Raw genomic sequence first — 18705 nt, 5'->3', positions numbered from 1 at the left:
AACTTGACACATCCTCTTCTCACAAGGACTAGTTTTCCACGTGTTCCTTCATGATGGAAGGGACCACATCTAACACACAGATGATCCCATATGTTCCAGACAAATGAATATGGCCAGGTATCACTGACTTCAATCAGCTTGTCATTACTCAGTGTTCTGCAACGAACCAATTTTACTCCCCACTTTCTCCAGGGAAAGAGTGAACATCTGTGTTCTCTTCAGAACAGTCTCTAAGTGGCCTGCCACAATAGTTAACATAGGAGACTTCTGAACCACATGAATCCTGTCTTCATCAAACTCTACTCCTCCGACATGCAACAAAACCAAGAAGCCTAAGGCACAGTGACAGGCACAGGGGCACTGCCTTTCTCACCAACCTCGGGCTTGGGAAAAGGCAAACAGCACACCTGCACCTGCCAGGAACAGACAGCGCACGTGTCTTCCAGCCACCCATCAGCAGCGGTAAGGCTCACATTCTGGGGACGCCACAAGCCGTGTGGCACACCACTCTGAGTCAGAGAGAAGTGCTGTGCAAGTCATGACAAAGGAAAACCTGAAAGTGGCAAAATAAAATGATATGTAATGACTCAAGGGGATGCCTATTACAAAGAAAAAAATATGAGGCAATTATGTAATGATACAAATGATGTAGTATAATAAAACTCTCTATTAGTCTTCAGATCATTGAACAACTTTATGCAAAGTGTAAAAACTGGAAAAATGTCGAAGCTAGCAGTGAGAACAGCTTTCTTCTGCTTTTCTGCACATAATAAAATGACCTTAATAACACTGGAATTCCTCAAATACATTTATAGACAATTTTGCAATTTTAATACAAAAATATTCCAACTGTGGAACCAACAGTCCCTGTTTTGTAAACTACTGGTACACATAGGTATGTCATGTCATTGGAAACATTTATTTCATTCATTATGTATAAACCGGTGTTTTGAAAACTGAATATATTTAAAACACATTAAAGACAATTAATTTTCTCTCTTCTTTTTCGGTTTTGCACATTCCAAAATCGGTGTAAGTTCGGCCTCCTCTCTGTGTTTCCTCTTCTTCTTTTTCTTTTTATTGTCACTTTGGTAACCACTGGAGTCACTGCCCTGGAACACAGGGTCCTGCCCAGGATCCTCCTGATGCTTCTTCTTCTTGCTCTTCTTCTTCCGGGGCTCTCCCTCGCAGAGGCCATTCACGGGCTCGGCAGCCTGCAGGTCCTGCTCCTCTGCGGAGGGGACAGCATCCGCACACTCGGCTGGCTCTGCCTCGGGAACACCACTGTCCACGTCACAGGTGTCTGGCTCTTTCTTCTTTTTCTTTTTCTTTTTAGCAGGCTTTTCAACAGCTTCTTCAGGGTTAGTTTCTGTTACTTGCTCAGAAACCTCGGAACACTTGGATGGTAAACTGTAATTTCATAGTTTAAAACATTATTATTACTGGCAAAATCACTGACATCTGATAAAAATACACTTTCAGGATTGATCAGAGTTTCCTGATGTCGCTTCCTGACCACTACACTGCTTCAATCTGCTTCAAATAACTATCTGTTGTCTTACTTGTAGGCATGTTACTTCAAAGTTGATTATTTTACGTCACACAAAAACAACAAGGATTAATGAAGTAGTTCTCTGCCCAGCACTATAAAAGTCCTATAAAGTAGCACCTGCCATGGATAACTAAGTAACTGTAAGCAGATGACATTAAAATTGTCATTCCTCACCACACACTGCTTCACTGTGAGGTGTCTGCCTGGTGCACATGCTGCACATCGTGAACATCAGTGTTCTACTGGGCAGATGTTCCAGAACTTGAACCATAATGTGGCAACTTACTAATGTGAAATCTGGGAAAAATTGTTAGCATCAGTACTACTTCCTGACGGTGTCCACCTCCTCCCCTCTTACAAACTTATCTCCCATGGAACCAAGCGGAAGATCAGAGTCATTCTTTAAGAAATTCTATACACAGAAACGCAGACATCAACATATCTGCCTCGGACAACAGTAGAGGATCAGGTGACCTTGCTTCACTGTATGAAAACGAAAGCAGTTCAGGTGCTTTACAGCATGATGCACAGTGTTTGTTTCAAGTTCAGAGATCAACTTCTTCAAAAACCAACAGCCAGGAAACACTAACCTGCTGACATTCAGTTTTCCTCGAATGCAGAACACTCCAGCAGCATCGGAGTCTAAGCGAAACACTTCAAACTCCAGCTCATCACCCACGTCTACCTCCAAGGTTTGCCACTGCTCAGAAGACATCTTCTCAGGTTTGGGGATGGACGCATTAAAACACCCATGGACCAGGCAGCCAATGTGGCTGGCAGACACCTTATTAACCATACCCTGTGGAGGAAGGAAAGGAGAAAACACACATCAAAAAGAGATCCGCGAAATTAAAAGATGAAACAAACAATAAGTTTCGAACAGATCTTCAAAGAAAGGAAAAAAAAAATCAAATAAAGGACATTGAACACAGAAAAAGTTTACCTCAATGAAGATTTACCACATGTCAAACAGTAACATCACTTTAAAACACTAGAGTTTGCTAAAAGCGCAAATTTTATCAAACAAGTAACTGGCTGCCAACTGTCCACCTGGATAAAACACACAGTCCCTCTAAGAGCCTTCCTCCTGCCACCACCAAGATGCCTCTGTCCCTCTGTGGAGTGCCCTGGGGAGCCACATTGAAACCAGGCTGGAAATACACTTTCATGAGACCTGCACGTGGAAACATACGCTTTCTGTAAATGAAACTGACGATACTTTTCCATAAGTATTCTGGATTTCCAAGATTCGAGTGCACTTTTCAGTGACTCAGGTTAGCATGATGGAAGCCTACCGTTTATGTGTAAATTCAGAATATGGCATATGTGGCTAAAAAACAAGAACATCACAGGACCTCAAACTAAAGGAAACGCATATGCCATAGGACTTTAAGCTTATGCTGAAACTTTCCACAAAACCTAGTTCTCTTTTCTTCCATTTGTGAGGATATTTGCACGCAATGTATTTGAATGAAAACCCTGAAACATAAAAAAATCACATTTTCGGAAGTACAGATCTGTATGTGACACTGCCATGTGTGCAATGCTCTTTAACAGCAGAACAAAGCTCTCCTAGACCAGGGTCAGGCCTGAGTGTCTCCACTGTGGCTTCTGCGTCCTCGAGGTAAACTGTACTCACAGAATGCAGTATTAATTAGAAACAAAAATGAAGAGACCTCTAAAACTGCAGAGAGACTGGGGGAAACATACATAGACTTAAAGAAGCTTAAGAAGCTACATACTGAATGTCTCCAACAACATCCCGGAAGAGGCAAAATTATGCTGGCAGTCCAAAGATCAGCGGTTGTCAGACACCAGGGAAAAGGAGGTGAGCAGGTGGAGCACACAAAGGGTTTAGGGCAGAGCAGCTGTTTCACGTGACGGTGCGACATTAGACACCAGTCACGACACAGACTCAACTCCAACAGAAGCTGCAAGCCATTATGCTTGACTGCAATGTAAATGAAAAAATTATCTCAAAACCAAGAAATAAGGTAAGACAACTTTCCCAGCAATATGAAGGAACAAAAGTGCCCACACTGCCATAAAAATTGGTAACAAACGCAGTGCAAACAGAAGATGGTGTCAGGAACACAGCTAACTGTGTGCACACCTGGGGATGTGAATGTGGGACCCTGGGCGAGCCACTCATTTTTTCTACAAAGCTAAAGCGGATCTAAAAATGGTTTTATCAATTAAAAAAATCAACCAAAAGGTCTTTAGAAATTTCAAGCTTTGGGGCTACTAGAAAGCTCTAGGAACATGACAACAGATCTCAAGGCCTCCCTCACAGCAGCTCACGAGAACATCCCTACTCAGGGGTAGAAAAATCTTTTCAATGAGATCTAGAAAACAATAAACATCAAAGTGCACAATACTGAGTTGGATCCCTTTAACAGTTTCTCCGTCATACACAATTAAGTCACTGAATGTGGGAGACCTGGGTGAAACTCCTGGCTTTAGCTTGGCCACATGCTGGCCATGGTGGCCACCTGGGGAGTGAACCAGCAGAAGGAAGATCGCTCTCTGTAACTCTGACTTTCAAAATGAATAAATAAATGTTAACAAAATTAAAAGGATTTTAAAAAAATTAACACTGAGTAATGAAAATTGAAAATGAATTGAAAACTGACAACGCATTAGAAAAGACCATTTTTGTTCAAATATATGGAAAATTTCTCATGAGACAAATACAAATTAAAATAATAATGGGATACTACTATATGCCCACGGGTAAAATTAAAAAATTGACACACCAAATACTGACAACCATACAGAATAACCAGAAGAGCTGAATGGGAAATTAGTCTGACAATAATCTTTTATAAAGGCAAATGCACACTCAGCCCGTGGCACACCACTTCCACTAAAAGTTACTTACTGTAGAGAAGTAAGAATGTATGTCTATCACGGCTTCATTCCTACCAGCACCAGGCTGGACATGACCGAAATGTACAACAAGAGAGACAGTCCGACAGGCATACACCCACAGAACTGTGTGCCACGAACAGTAACAAGTACACAGCACCACGGGCGAAGCACAGCGGGCTGACGTAATGAAGTGTAATGAGTGAGTCCAGCAACACTGAATCACAGAACACAACAAATCCCTGATCAAAGAAAGCCAAACCACACTTGTACCAGGGAAAGGGAAAGGCGCGCTGGTCTCAGCAGGTGGAATGGACCAAGACCTGCCAGCACTCCTGGCCAGCGCACTGCGACCTGTGCATTACACAGAAACCACAGCGCCCTGCACACAAGGGAACACCGAAAACGTTACCAGTCAAAAGGACTTGAGAACTGCATCCTGTTCAGGGTTGAGAATAAAAAGGCTATTTTTCATTTAATTTTTCTGGCGAAACCTGAATGTAACAGCATGTACATGTTCACATTTGTGATAATAATTTATACAAAATATATGGGGGTTTCTTTTCATTTTTTGGAGATGTGCTTATTCATTCTGTTTGAGCGGCAGAGCACCACAGGGAGAAGGATGGATTCCCCACACAGTGGTTCAGTCCCCAGATGTCCACAACAGAGGACCCGGGCCAGCCTGAAGCTAGCCAAACAGAACCCCAATCAGCCCTCCCACACAGAGGGCCCAAGCCCTTCTGCTCTCCTCTGCTGCTTTCCCAGTTGTGTTAGCATGAAGCTGGAATGAAATTGGAGGCCGAGCGAGTAGGTCTCAAATTAGAACTTCAACGTGGGATGCCACGCAGGTGCAGGGTCCCAAGGCTTTGGGCCTTCCTCCACTGCTTTCCCAGGCCACAAGTAGGGAGCTGGATCAGAAGTGAGCAGCCAGAATATGAACCAGTGCCGACATGGGGTGCTTGTGATTGCAGGCGGAGGTTTAGTCAGTTATGCAACAGTGCCAGCCCCTGGAAATTTTCAAGTATAAATATACTTCTAACTTCAACAGTAGGTGGCCCAGTTGTGAGACCCCAATTTGGCAAGCAATACACACTATTTCTACTATTTTAATTAGTATTAAATTTTAAAAATAGTATGACCTCATGGCTTTTGCCACAGTGAAATTATATCTATAATTTTATTAACTGTACCAAGTTATTTGTAACATTATGCAATGTCTATATTTTTTAAGGAACAAGTGGTAGGACTACAAACACACATATGAACGCACAATAGCACACATATATGTATGAAGCAGGGTGAGTTGTTTGCATGCTCACACACACAGCCGCTGGTACAAGAGTGGGGTACAGAAGGCACGGGGACACGTCTCAGCAGAGGTCCCCTCCCGTCTCCACGTCAGCTTCTGGGAAGCCGGACGATCTGCCCTCGCCTGCCTGCACTCCCCCAGCACAGCGGCCCGGCTGGCTGCCTTCGGCTCGGCCACCCAACTGCACGTGCCCCGTAAATCCAACAGGATTTTCTGCCCTGTCTCACAGTTATTTGAACTGCTCTTTGAGACCCATTGTAACACTAGCGGAATCTGTGTAAGAAAAAAGGAAAAATTATGAAGAATTAAAATATCATTTAAAAATAATTACTATGATGGTTTCCTCTTAAAACCATTCTGGCACAATGCAGACAACAGATCGGACGGGACATTTATCCTGTGTATGCACAGGTCTCAGGGCACCGCAGTTTAAACTCACCTGCCTGGAACTTACAGAAAGTAATTTTTCTTTTTAAATAATAATTTTCATTCATCGGCAACAACAATTTATTTGAGTCTCAAGGGATATATAGTCTTAACAATATAATTACACACACACACACACACACAGACAGGAAGAAACGACACATACCTTAAGCTTCTGTCCTGGTTCAGGACAGAAAATAACAAAATCCGCTTCAATGTTAAGGTGGATGTGTCCCTGGTCATCGTGAATGTCCCCCAGCTCACCCACGACCTTGATGTTGTCATATGCTATGGGGACACCTAGAAGGCTGGGTACAAGAAACAAAGACCACGTTTTACCTTCTCTTCCATCAGGCCATTATCATACTGACTAGATGTTTTACTAGCCCAAAAAGCACACGATTCCAACATTTACCACTCATATTAAACATACAATGCTTCTAATTAGTCCTTAACAACCTTAGCTAGTCCATTCCACCACAAGTTCCGAAGTAGAAGTTAAAAGTGAATATTTATGGTTTAAAATGATTATTTGAAATCAAGCACTCAGAAACAAAATACCCCATGATGCATGAGCAACACATTTGCTATCTGCTTGGATTCTAGTCATGTTAGCGAGAGAAACAATGACTGTTGGCAGGGAAAAGGCCAGGGTACTGCTGTAAGAACGAATCACCAGCAATCCGGGTATTGTCCACCCGTTCGTGGCCCAGAGCAGGGGAAGCACGGCAGACCTGAATATGAAAGCCCCAAAGCAGGACTGCGGCTGGCAAGGGAAAGGCTGAGAACTGATGCCACCACTTTCTGCACATTTGATAGACAGGATTGGGGCAAAGGGTTCCTTTAAAATGTCACTTCCCAGCTCTCAGACTGAAGGTTTTGCCACCACACCCTCTCCTTGCAGCAAAACTTCCTCAGCTCTGTCAGGTCAGCCTGGAGTCACGGCTGTTCTCCCAGGGAACTGCTGTCCAGTGGCATCCCTGCTCTGCACGCAGGCCTACTGAGCTGGCTGTGCCCTGGACCACAGCGCGCATCTGTTGTTGCTGCTGTATGCAATCACTTTTGTATCATGACTCCCGGTAAAAAAACAGGAAGATTATTCCTAATAGAGCCTGTTTGAGATATCAAACATCAAGGGGCTGGCCACACACACACACACACACACACACACACTTTGCAACCTCATCTATTGTCCGCACCCATCAACACAACATTAAATTCAGGGGAGACTGTGTGGCCCTTTGCCAAGAACCCAATCACTCCCCGAAAGCAAGGGAGACAGGAGGGCTCCGTGGACCAGCTGGGATGCCACGGAGCGCATCATGCCCTGGGATTCAGCACATGAACTACCCTGTCTGGAGTCTCAGAGCTAGTTACAACAGGCAGCTTTAACCCTGCTTAAGAAACATAGCAGATGGCATTCTACCATTTTTGCGGTCCCTTTACTGAGCCATGGAAGCCTCAAACCTCTCTCACTTCTCTCCAGCCCTCACTCAACTCCCCATGACGCAGCCTTGCCTTGCATTTCACCCCTGCAGCCCTCCCTTCGCATCTTATAGCTAACATTATATTTGTAACTTCCGCAACAGCACTTATTTACATGAGTTGTAACAAGAAAAAAAAAAATCCAGCAAAAAGTCCTCCTGGCAAACAACCACACGTAACAGGAAACTAACGAAGGCTTCACCTGCCATCCCTGACCGGCAACGGAGGGGCGCCCATTTTCCCTGTCAGAAACGCCCTGCCCCAGGTCCACTGCAGCCCACCTCTCCAGCCAACGCAGGCCAGGGCACACTGACCACCACCCATTTGTCTGCTGGAAGTCCGGGCACCTCCAACAACCCTCCCAAGCGATGCCGTCGGCAAACCAAACGCTGCACTCTTGGTCTTCCTCCTAGCCATGGGACTTAACCTAGATCTGCATCACACGTAAGTGACCCGCTGGCTCACAGTCACATCTCCCTGCAGTTCAGGACTCCATCCCCTCCTCCTGCTTGCACGGGGAATAGTTAGGCCTACCGCCCCTCCCAGGATTTCCGAACACCTTGTTCATACCTTAATTTCAAGGCACTAGGAGGGCTTGGGGGTGTGTGTGTGTGTATGTGTGTGCGCGCGCGCGCACCCTCCACAACGTTACAAACTACCCACTCGCCTGATCTCATCAGGGCCAAGAAGCCTACATAAACCCTAAGACCAAAGCGACCCTAAATGCCCACAATGCTGCACCCCAACCGGCCACAGCATGAGCCTGCGGAATGGTCCAGCCCAATCCACCCACACCACGGTCCGGGGCCCTGGGGGGAGGGTCCCCCCACCTCACAGTCCAGGTCCATGCGGGGAGAATCCTTGCAGGAGGGTCCCTGCTGGGAGGGCCCATGCTGGGAAGGTCCAGGTCCCTGTGGACAGGGTCCATGAGGTGAGGGTCCCTGCGGGGAGGGGCCATGCAGCAGCGTCCAGGAGGGGGAGGTCCATGCCGGGAGGGGCCACGCTGGGAGGGTCTTAGTCCCTGTGGATAGGGTCCTGGCTCTATGGAGAGGATCCCTGTGGGGAGGGGCCATGCTGGGAGAATCCATGCAGGAGGGCTCATCCGGTGAGGGTCTACGGGGAAGGTCCCAGTGGGAAGGTTCCATGTGGGAGGGTCCTGCGGTGAGGGTCCTCCCACCCCACAGCCCGGGCCCCTGCAAGGAGGGTCCCTGTGGGAGGGCCCATGAGGGGAGTGTCTCTGGAGGGTCCGTGCGGGAGGGTCCCTGAGGGGACCATCCTTGCGAGGAGGATCCTCTCAGCCCACAGCCTGGGTCCCTGCGGGGAGGCCCTCGGCCCCGGCCCGCCCGTCCCGCACCTCTCCGAGTAGCGCAGCAGCTCGGCGTCCAGCTGCTCGCGGATGCCGGTGCGCTTCCTGTGCAGATACCGTGGCGACAGCGCGATGTGCCGGCGGTGCGGCCCGGCCACCAGGCAGGAGTAGGGGCCGTGCACCAGCTCGCAGGCAGCCGCGTAGGTCGGCAGCTCCAGGCAAGGAACCTGCCCCTCCGGGGCCGCTTTGGGCCGCGGGGCCTCCGAGCCGCCCGCAGCCATGCGTCTTGTCAACTTTCCCCTCGGCGCGCGCCAGTGACGCAGGCCTTTCCGCGTCGTGCCGGTCGCCGGGACTTTGACGTCATCTACCGGCTCCCACGCCCTGCTGCGTGCGCACGCCTGGCCAGCAGGGGGCAGCCGCTACCCCGCGCGTCTAGAGCCCAAGGCACGTACGGAGCATGCGCGAAGGCCCCGCCACCTCCTGCCTGTTTTCCAGCTACGGAAGGTGCGCTTTTGCAAAGGGCCTCGCCGGGTTTGAATTGAATGCACACCGGGGCGCTGTCCTGTCCCGCTTCCCTCCTCTTCCCTCAACCTGTGGATTCCTTAACAGACTCCTGAATGTGGTGTCTAAGTGCCACAGCGTCATCTTTTTAATATTTTATTTATTTATTATTATTCATTTTATGATACAGTTCCATAGGCTCCTGGGGTTTCCCTTATCATTACTATTTCATTACCACAGTATAGTTCCCCTGTTTCATTACTACAGTATAGTTCTTCATATACGGTCATATGTCCATCATTGCGGGCATGGACCATGACAGAGTCCAGCATCCTATTGTGAAGATAGAGTAAGCAGTTTCGTTGGGAGTCCATCTTTGGAAGTGGAGATGCTTACTACATTGTATCCTCACATCTGGATGTGTTAGTCTCCTCACGATGCCCCCCACCCTGCTGGCTCTCTCCTCTGTCCCTCGTCCCTCTCCTGTCCCACCCCCCCCTCCTTCCTCTCCCTCTCAGCTCCTCAGTCTCCGTGTGTCCTCTGTCTTCCTCTCTGCCTCTCCTCCATCATCTCTGCCTGCCTCCCCTCACTCCCTCCCTCTTCTGTCCCCTCCTCCATCTCCTCCCTCCACTGGCTCCCTCTCCTCCTCCATTTTCCTTCCCCTTCGTCCTTCCCCCTCTACTTCTCTCCTTCCCCTCCCTGTTTCTCTCCACCTCCCCCTCCCCTTCCTTTCTTGCTCTCCCTCCCTCTGCCTCCCTCTCCTCTCTCCCCCTAACCTCCTCCTCTCCCGCAGACACTCTCTCCCCACCTTGTAGAGATAATTCTTTTGCTGGGAAACTTCTACTTGGACATTAGTTTTCAGCTTGGGTTCTGCACCGCAAAGAGTTTCCTTTCACCCTAGGGTCGGGTCCCAGTGGCCTGTGTGTCTGTCACCATGTTCACCAAGCTCCTCTTTTACCGTAGCCGCCAGGGTGCCAGGCCCTTCCCTTCTCTGGGCTCTGCAGCCTGGTGACCCTGGTTGACACTGGGGAGAAATGGACACAGTCCTGGCTCCCCGGAGAACTGCGCCTCCATCACCCGAACAACCTCATGAAATCTGCTTCTTCCTCGTCAAATCGGGGAAGGTCACTTGCCCTACCGCCCTTGCAGAGGCCACGGAGAGTGTCACGGGTGGGGCGCTGTCTTCTTTGGCGGAAGCTCTGCTGCAGGTGGGAAGGGCTGCCGGACGCCACTGAAGACAGGCACAGCCTGAGTAGGAAAAGTCGTGGCTCTTCCCCTGACTTGGCTGCAGAATCCTACCCGTGGCTGTGGAGAAGAGCCTTGCTCAGTGTTTCCAGCCTGGCTGAGCTTGATGTCATTCCTGAAGCTGTGGGCACTCTGCGTGCCCAGGTGGTCCCTGGCACTGACGGAGACTTCTCTAAACAGGCTAACATTGCTACCCTTTATTGCACACTTGCCAGGCCCTGTGCTGCATACATTATGCCAGCACCCATGATGGCAATTACACATGTTTAAGCATGTGGACACTGGGGTTTTAGGGAATCGTTTTATGAAGTCAGACCCATGGTGGTAGCAACCCTGATTGTATTTTCGAGTCGTGTGTCCAGTTTGAAAGACATGTATTTCTTTAATTCAAAGGCAGGTGACTGGAAAGAAGACATGGAGAAAAATGGTGGGGAGAGATCTGCCAAGTGCTGGTTCACTCCCCAGCTGCTGCAGCAGACAGCTCTGAGCCAGGCTGAAGGCGGGAGCCAGGAACTCCATGTGAGTCTCTCCTACATGGGTGGTAGGAACCCAAGTCCTTGGGCCTTCATCTGTTACCTGCTCGCCATAATGAACGGTCAAGGAAGACAAGTCTTGCAGTCCAGCAGGACAGAATAGAGACTGGCTGTGTCGCAGCAGTTCTGATCTACAGTTTCGGTTGTTATCAGAAAGAAGTAGAATAGTAATTTGCACTTAGTGTGAGAAATTTAGAAAACTGTTTGCTTTCAGTTTTTTAAAGTAGACTGTAAAATATAGTTTATATGGTGGCAACAGACACTTAAGTTTTTTGCCTGATGGGCTCTGGAAAAAAAAGAAACAAAAGCAAAATCTGAACCCAATTTGTTACCAGTTATGGAGTGATGCTGGGCACATGTAATTCACAATTATGCCAGCAGATGGCAAACATGAGCTTTAAACGTGCTAAGTTTTGGTTTAGCCTAATGCACTGGAGTGTCCAAAATTGTTATTACTAATAACTGTATTTACCTATAGTATCTCTTAAAAGCATGATTTGGGGCCATTTTTAACGATGAAAATTCCTGCTTCTTGCTTTTTAGTTTGTTGATACTAACAGACACTGTGTCTAAAAAATAAGCACATTGTAGTATATATATTGACCATAACATATTTTACTTTTCACGAGCTAAACATTTGCTACAAATACACAGAAACAAATAATTCTGGAGTGGTGTTCTGCTGCACTGGAATCCATACATGAGCACAGGGTGAGAGTCAGGGCTGCTCCACTTCTTATCCCGTTTCCTCTAACGTGGCTAAGATGCTAGCAGGTGATAATTCAAATACTTTACCTCTGCATTCATGCGGGAGACCCAGACAGAATTCCTGGTTCCTGGCTTCCACATGCCCAACCCTGACTATTCCAGCTTTCTGGAGGATGAACCAGCAGATGGAAAAATTCACTCAGTGTCTCCCACTGTGTCTATGCTCTCAAGTAAATATGTAAGTTAAGACTCAGCTTCTTTAAAAGAGTACCTGAAACTGCAAATCCAGAAGCCAAGCCTGAAGGCCCCAGCATGCCATGAACTTACAACAGGTTAGAAATAAAAATTCCAGGACTCTATCTCAAGCAGAATTCATCTGGGGACGGAGCACAGAAATCGGATTGGTCAGACCTTCCCAGAGCCTGATGTCTGCTGACACGTGACAGCCACTGACCAAGAGGACTCGAAATACAGGCTGGAAGTTCTGGGTGACAATTAAAAATACACGTATTTATTGTTATTGGAAAGGTAGGTTTATGGAGATAAGAGGAAAGAAGGATCTCCCAACTGTGGGTTCACTCCCAAATAGCCTTAGTGGCCAGAGCTAAGCCGATATGAAGCCAGGAGCCTGGAGCCTCCTTCAGGTCGGCCTCGTGGGCACAGGGTCCCAAGGGTTTGGGCAGTCCTCCACTGCTCTCCTGGGTTACAAGCAGGGAGCTGGATGGAATGTGGAGCAGCTGGGACACCAGCCAGCGCCCACATGGGAAAGCAGCGCTTGGCGGCTGAGGATTAGCCAGTTGAGATATCGTACTGGCCCCTGGATTGATCATCTTTGTCCCTCTGTGATTGATGCCAATGAAGTCACGAACCAGGCACGTGGCTGTTTGCATCAGTGTACCAAGGAAATAGTTTGACCACCAACAAGCATAAACTAATACGTGATTTTTATAAACTTACCTAATGTCTACATGTTTCCTTTGATCAAAGGTGTGTGTGTGTGTGTGTGTGTGTGTGTGTGTGTGATAGAGAGACAGACACACAGAGAGAGCGAGAGAGAGAGAGAGAGAGAGAGGCTAGAGAGTTGCTTTGACCTCTGGCTGATTGCTTTCAGAGGCTGAGGAAGGGACAGGGTAACTCCCTCCAGAGAGCCTTGTTTTAGGATAAGAAAACACACCTCCCTGACCCAGCACAGCCTCTCCTTTCTGTGGCCACTGGCCACTCCTTTCTGCAGCAGGGTCATTACAGCCTTCTTGCAAGGCTTTCAAATCCCAGGTCCCCTGGCTCATCAGGTTAGCCATGGTGTTCACCAGGGGGGCTTGGGCAAACTTTCACTTACTGCCATCTGTCTTCAGCTCATCGCAGAACAAAACAATAGGAAACTTTCTTTCTTTAGCTTTTGAAGATGACTTCAGAGCTGTGGTTTAATAACCCACCTGCAGAGTTGGTGGGGGTGTTACCTCCAAGAGCCTTGACATTAAAATAGTTCCAAAGAAGCTGGTACGGAAAGTGTGGGGGTGGAAACCAGACACAAGTGAAATGTAGACTCCATGCCTTTCGATGTGTGATGTGTTCCGAAGTGGCCAAAAAATTCAGATGAATGTATCGGATTCTAGATCTCTCAAGGCCTTCAGAGAGCTCTAGTCATAACGATACCCCTGTGCTTTTGGAAATTATGACAGTGCAAGATGGACTTGCACAGTCATCAAAGAATGCCCTGAAGGAGACCAGAAGGGAAGACTCTACTAAAACCAGGCCCTTGCTAATAAAATATTTGAAACTCTAGGATTTGCAGCGAAGGCTGTGTTTCTGAGTAGGCTGGGCCGAAAGTTATCTGGAAGAACTAGACATACCCCGACCCCGTTTGTGTCTCAGTTTGCCTTGTATGTTTGTTGTAGTGATCCTCTGTTGTCTTGTACCAGGTTGGCTTCTGGCTCCATCTTGAAGAGAAATCTTTCTTTTGGTAATTTTTAGCATGGCTGAGTGAGCCAAAGCAGGGAACTAGAAGAGGATAAAATGCAGACTACAAAAATGAATGCATCTGACACATGAGGGAAGAATTTTGTTTGTGGCAAACTTGGTTTTCTCTGAAGCTTGGAAGTGTACTTGCTCTGTTTATAAAGCACCAGGGAACGTGATCTTTGCTTTTTCACTTAGGGCTCCTCATCTGTCTACAGTGATCTGTGTTGTCCAACCTCTACACGTTCAATCTCAAGTTTCCTTTCATTGTCAAACTCCGTGTTTTGAATTCTTGCTTGCAGTTGAAGCAGGTGCCTTTGGGCCAGGTGGTAACACGGCCAAAACCACTGGGGTCATCAGCCACTGTTGGCTCAATGACCAGGATTTTGCACGGAGGATTTAGCCACTGGGCCATCCTGCCGGGCCCGACTTGCTCCATTTTTTATCTGTCTTCCTGATAATGTGCATGAAAAGCAGCAGATAATGGTTCAAGTGCTTGATTCCTGTCACCCACATGGGAAACACAAAGGATATTCCTGGTCTCGCTGGCCAGGCAGGACAGTTGAGGCCATTGGGGGAATGAAAAGGCAGCGAATCTGTGTGTCTGCTGCCTATCTATCCATCTCTGCATTGCTTGCCCACTCATTCACATGAATACAACAAGCTCATATTTAAGATAGAATTATCTCGTACCCTGTGCATCACCATCCTTTTTATTAACATTCAGCAATAGGCTCCGGTGACCACCCCTTAATTGTTGTGATTTGGAAAGTGGATATTCTGTCCAGCAATTGGTCTGATTTGAGAGGACATATTACTTTAATATCACTTTCATTACTTCCTATTACTTTCTCAGAGATGGGTGTAAGAGCACAAACATACTTAACAGACAGGAGACTCTGGATCTCAAAAGACTTTTAGATGGTAGTGAGGTAGCAAACCTCTGTGGGTAGAATCCTTTTGTATCTGTAAAATCAGGTGTTAGTTCATTCCTCAGCTGACATATACACTGTAGTGGGAGGACAGCCTTGCTAATGGAGCCTCCCCCACATCTCCTGCAGCCTTTCCTTCTTGGGCTGTGGCCCTGGTAGACTCAAGGGAGCGCTTAAAGCGCCCCATTTCCCCCACCACCAAGACGTATACAGGGTGATACGTATGTGATTTTGCATACAGATGAGCTGGGGAACACCTTGATGAAGCAGCCCTGAGTCCTGATTCTGTTAAGTGAAGTCTTGTGGCCATTTTGAGCAGATATTAGGTTTCTTTTTCTGCAACGTGTCAGCCAATTCCTAAAGTCTTCTTGGTGACATTCAGCAGTGTCGTACATTTTACCTTGGGAGAAAGGATTGTCATCTGTTGTGTCACCTCTTCCTTAACTATCTCCAACAAAGTGAACATTATCTACCAACACAGAGCCTCTTTTCACTAGAAGAAGTTAACACTGATGGTCCTGAAGTATTGGAGCATTGAGGTAAGTTGCCTCTAGATCTGTAGCTTCACTGTTTAATAATGTATTTCTTGGGGAAATTCATTGTATTAGAAGATTTCTGGTGCTCAGTAAATAGTTCTCCCAGCAAAGGGAATGAAAGAACAACAAAGTTGCCCTGTATAATTTTACTGGGTCTGCACATTTTCAACACTTTCTGAGTTAGTTTCCTCGGCTATGAGTAACTGACAACTTGTGATTTATGGATTTAGAATAATTGAATTTCTTGGCTGTCACACACTTTGTGTAAGAAATATTACATATGTTTCGAAAAAAAAGTGGCTTAAAGAAGAAAAGCATGGAAGTGATGCCAAGTTCTAAAATTTTATTTGGAAACAGTCTTCTTACCAAATGGCATGTCTACGTTCCCTCTACTTGTGAAATATGTTTGCTAACTCATCTTTTGAAATGTACTTTTGGAGTCACTCTTAAAAGGGAGCTGTTTTTGAACTAAGACAAAGAATGAAGTGAAAGCCAGCATTTTCTGTGTCTTACCCTCCCAAACATAAGGCATGCAGAGGTATTCACTGACACATGGCACTAAGTAGAATCAATTTCTTCGGGAATAGGAGCTATGTAATATGTAATTTTGCCTGTCAAACGTAGAATGTTTATTGATTTAGAGAAGCCTTTTTTAGAGAAGAATCTTTATTATTTTTTTTTTTCATTGGAAAGGCGGATGTACAGAGAGAGGAGAGAGAGAGAGGAAGATCTTCCGTCCGATGATTCACTCCCCAAGTGAGCGCAACGGGCCGATACTATGCCGATCCGAAGCCAGGAGCCTCTTCCGGGTCTCCCGCACGGGTGCAGGTTCCCAAAGCTTTGGGCCGTCCTCCACTGCTTTCCCAGGCCACTAGCAGGGAGCTGGAAGGGAAGCGGGGCTGCCGGGATTAGAACCGGCGCCCATATGGGATCCCGGGGTTGCAAGGCGAGGACTTAACCACTTGCGCCACCGCGCCGGGCCCGAGAAGAATCTTTAACATGAAATCTCTAAAGCACTTTCTCAAATTTTTTAGGGGTGTAACTACTATAACTTTTGTTAGTTTATACTGATGTTGCTGCATCTGTGGGTCTAACTGGTCTAACAACTTTCAGATTCTACGGGATGTTGATCAACTCTTCATACTTTCAAGTTCAGAGAGAACTGGCTTACTGTGGAAGAACTTAAACAAAGATGGAGGAAGAACAGGCAATACCTCTCTGTGGTTTGTCGTTGGAAGTGTTTGTTTAGGTGTGTATTCACTTATGTGAGAAGGAAGATGAACAGGAAAGGAGGAAAGAAGTGGTTGCGGGAGAGGAAAAGATGAGAGAGGAAGGGATGGAGGGAGAAAAAAGAAAGAGAAAGAGAAAGAGAAAGAGAAAGAGAAAGAGAAAGAGAAAGAGAAAGAGAAAGAGAAAGAGAAAGAGAAAGAGAAAGAGATTCCACTTGCTGGTTCATTCCCCTAAATTCTGGCTGGGATCCGGGAACCCAAACAAGTTATTCCAGTCCAGAATGTAGATGTTCAAGTAGCATTTTACTGTGAGGCCAGATGTGCGCCCCTTGTGTGCTTTTGGCCAACACTGTCCAATAGTAACTTCTGAAATGATAGAAAGATATAATTGGTGTCAATCTGTTGGTTCTACAACACTTAGAATGTGACTAGTTTAATGGAGAAACTGAATGCTTGATTTAGCTTTGGTTCACTTATATTTAAATTTTATCAATCACCTATGCATAACAGCTACCATTTAGAAAATGTCCGTAGACCTTAGAACAGTTCGTGACCCGAGCAATTAAAGTCTACACCTGTGAGTATCATCAAAGCTGCCTCCACTTCTTCTTGTCATGGAACAGTACTGCACTCCAGAGAAAATAGGTGGACACTTGCTGGAAAATTTCCATTGGTTGGAATGAAAGGGGTGGCTTCCTGGCAGTTAGTGGATTGGGGACAACTGTTGGAAAAGAACTTGAAATGCCTAGGACGGTCGCTACAATGGGACACTATCTGCCCAGTCACCCATGTCAACCACTTTGACAAAGTCACATGAGCCACGGGGCTCTCTGAAGATTGTGATTCCACTTATGAGAGCTTGTAATCTCATGCCTACTGACGGCTAGTTTAATTTGTTCTGATCTCTAACATATTCATCCTGCTCGTACAGGAATTTCACTCTCTCATTAGGATCATATTGTCCTTATCTTCAACCACGCTCCCTGCATCACCACTCCTATCTCAAATAATGTCTTGATCCCCTATGTTTTGGCTGTAACTGTCTCTTCTCATGAGAGTAACCGTTCCCTGACAGTCTCAGAACAGCACATTTGTGCATCTAGCTGTAGTGTGTGTGTGTGCGTGTGGTGGGGAGAGGGTATCTGTATTATTATAGTAAAACAATGCTGAAACCATTTGCAATTGTGAAGCACACTGTTTTATTATGCAGACATATCAGTAGCATCATTGTGCCTTGTTCCACTTCTCAACCACGGTGTGTATGTGGACACACGTAAGCATACATAAATATTTCAGAATTTCTAAGAAGAGTTCACTTTTATTCTTTTATACTTATAGTAACTCCATCTGTTGGTAGCTAATCTCTAAAACACACCACCCCACAGCAGATTTATATATTTATATTAATTTTAGTAGCACATCACTTTTCTCCAAGGGTAAGCTCATAGTAAAAGTATGATGCAGTATCTTTAAAAATTCTAGCACTTAGCTCAACATATAGTCAAAGTCAAATTTTCAAGTACTTGAATATTGTCCTCTAAAGTTTGCCTACAGAATCCACAGCACATCTCATGTTAATCACTCCGGACTCAGTCTTGAAAACATTGGGTTGAAATAATTACATTTAAAGAGATATCTGTGCTTGGTTAAACATACGCTATGGGGTACTTGAATAATTGCAATGATAATGTCTCTTTTAACTATGTCAAAGCAATAACATGCCTACTTTAAATCTCTGAGGTATGATGACAGATTTGTTCAAAAGACATTAAAATATCTCACTGATTCATGACTGTTCCCTGTTGTACAAGCTGCAGAGAAATGCCACTGGAAATTAGAACCCGTCATTTCTTCTTTTAGAATAAACCTGCCTAACAACGTCTTTGGATACATTCAATACAAGTGTTCACACCAACATCTGCACTGTTGAGCTGAAGTTTCAAGTGGGCAGAGCGCAAGCCAGCTAGTGGCATCAGATGAACAGTGATGCTGATTCACTAATTTAGGTTGCCTAGATGGCCGGTTTCTGTAAGCTACTAGACAATAAAGTTGTCCAAATGAGCTGCGCATCTTCATAAACTACACCAAACAGTCACAGTTCAGTTATTTCTGGCAG

General features: G+C 46.2%; 1 protein-coding gene across 1 annotated transcript; it reads right to left on the bottom strand.

Annotated features, from left to right (window-relative positions):
• Positions 1-984: 984 nt before the first annotated feature.
• On the bottom strand, positions 985-9249 carry POLR1F (RNA polymerase I subunit F). The gene is made up of 4 exons (XM_040964900.1): positions 8998-9249; positions 6325-6466; positions 2143-2351; positions 985-1410 (listed from the first exon to the last, which is right to left on the bottom strand). The coding sequence occupies exons 1-4, from the start codon at positions 9228-9230 to the stop codon at positions 987-989; spliced, it is 1008 nt and encodes a 335-aa protein (XP_040820834.1). The 5' UTR covers positions 9231-9249; the 3' UTR covers positions 985-986.
• Positions 9250-18705: the final 9456 nt, after the last annotated feature.

The sequence above is a fragment of the Ochotona curzoniae genome, unplaced genomic scaffold (genome assembly GCF_017591425.1).
Source record: "Ochotona curzoniae isolate NIBS_2020 unplaced genomic scaffold, NIBS_Ocur_1.0 scaffold_3835, whole genome shotgun sequence".
NCBI lineage: Eukaryota > Metazoa > Chordata > Mammalia > Lagomorpha > Ochotonidae > Ochotona > Ochotona curzoniae.
This window is presented reverse-complemented; position numbering and strand designations above follow the sequence as displayed.

Bases quoted from the DNA above. Each gene is read 5' to 3' on its own strand.
- POLR1F (XM_040964900.1), bottom strand. From the start codon at position 9,230: ATGGCTGCGGGCGGCTCGGAGGCCCCGCGGCCCAAAGCGGCCCCGGAG. The intron at 2,352-6,324 runs GTATGTGTCGTT...CTTCCTCCACAG, and splicing joins AACCAGGACAGAAGCTTAAG to GGTATGGTTAATAAGGTGTC. The intron at 1,411-2,142 runs GTTAGTGTTTCC...ATGAAATTACAG, and splicing joins GGAAAACTGAATGTCAGCAG to TTTACCATCCAAGTGTTCCG.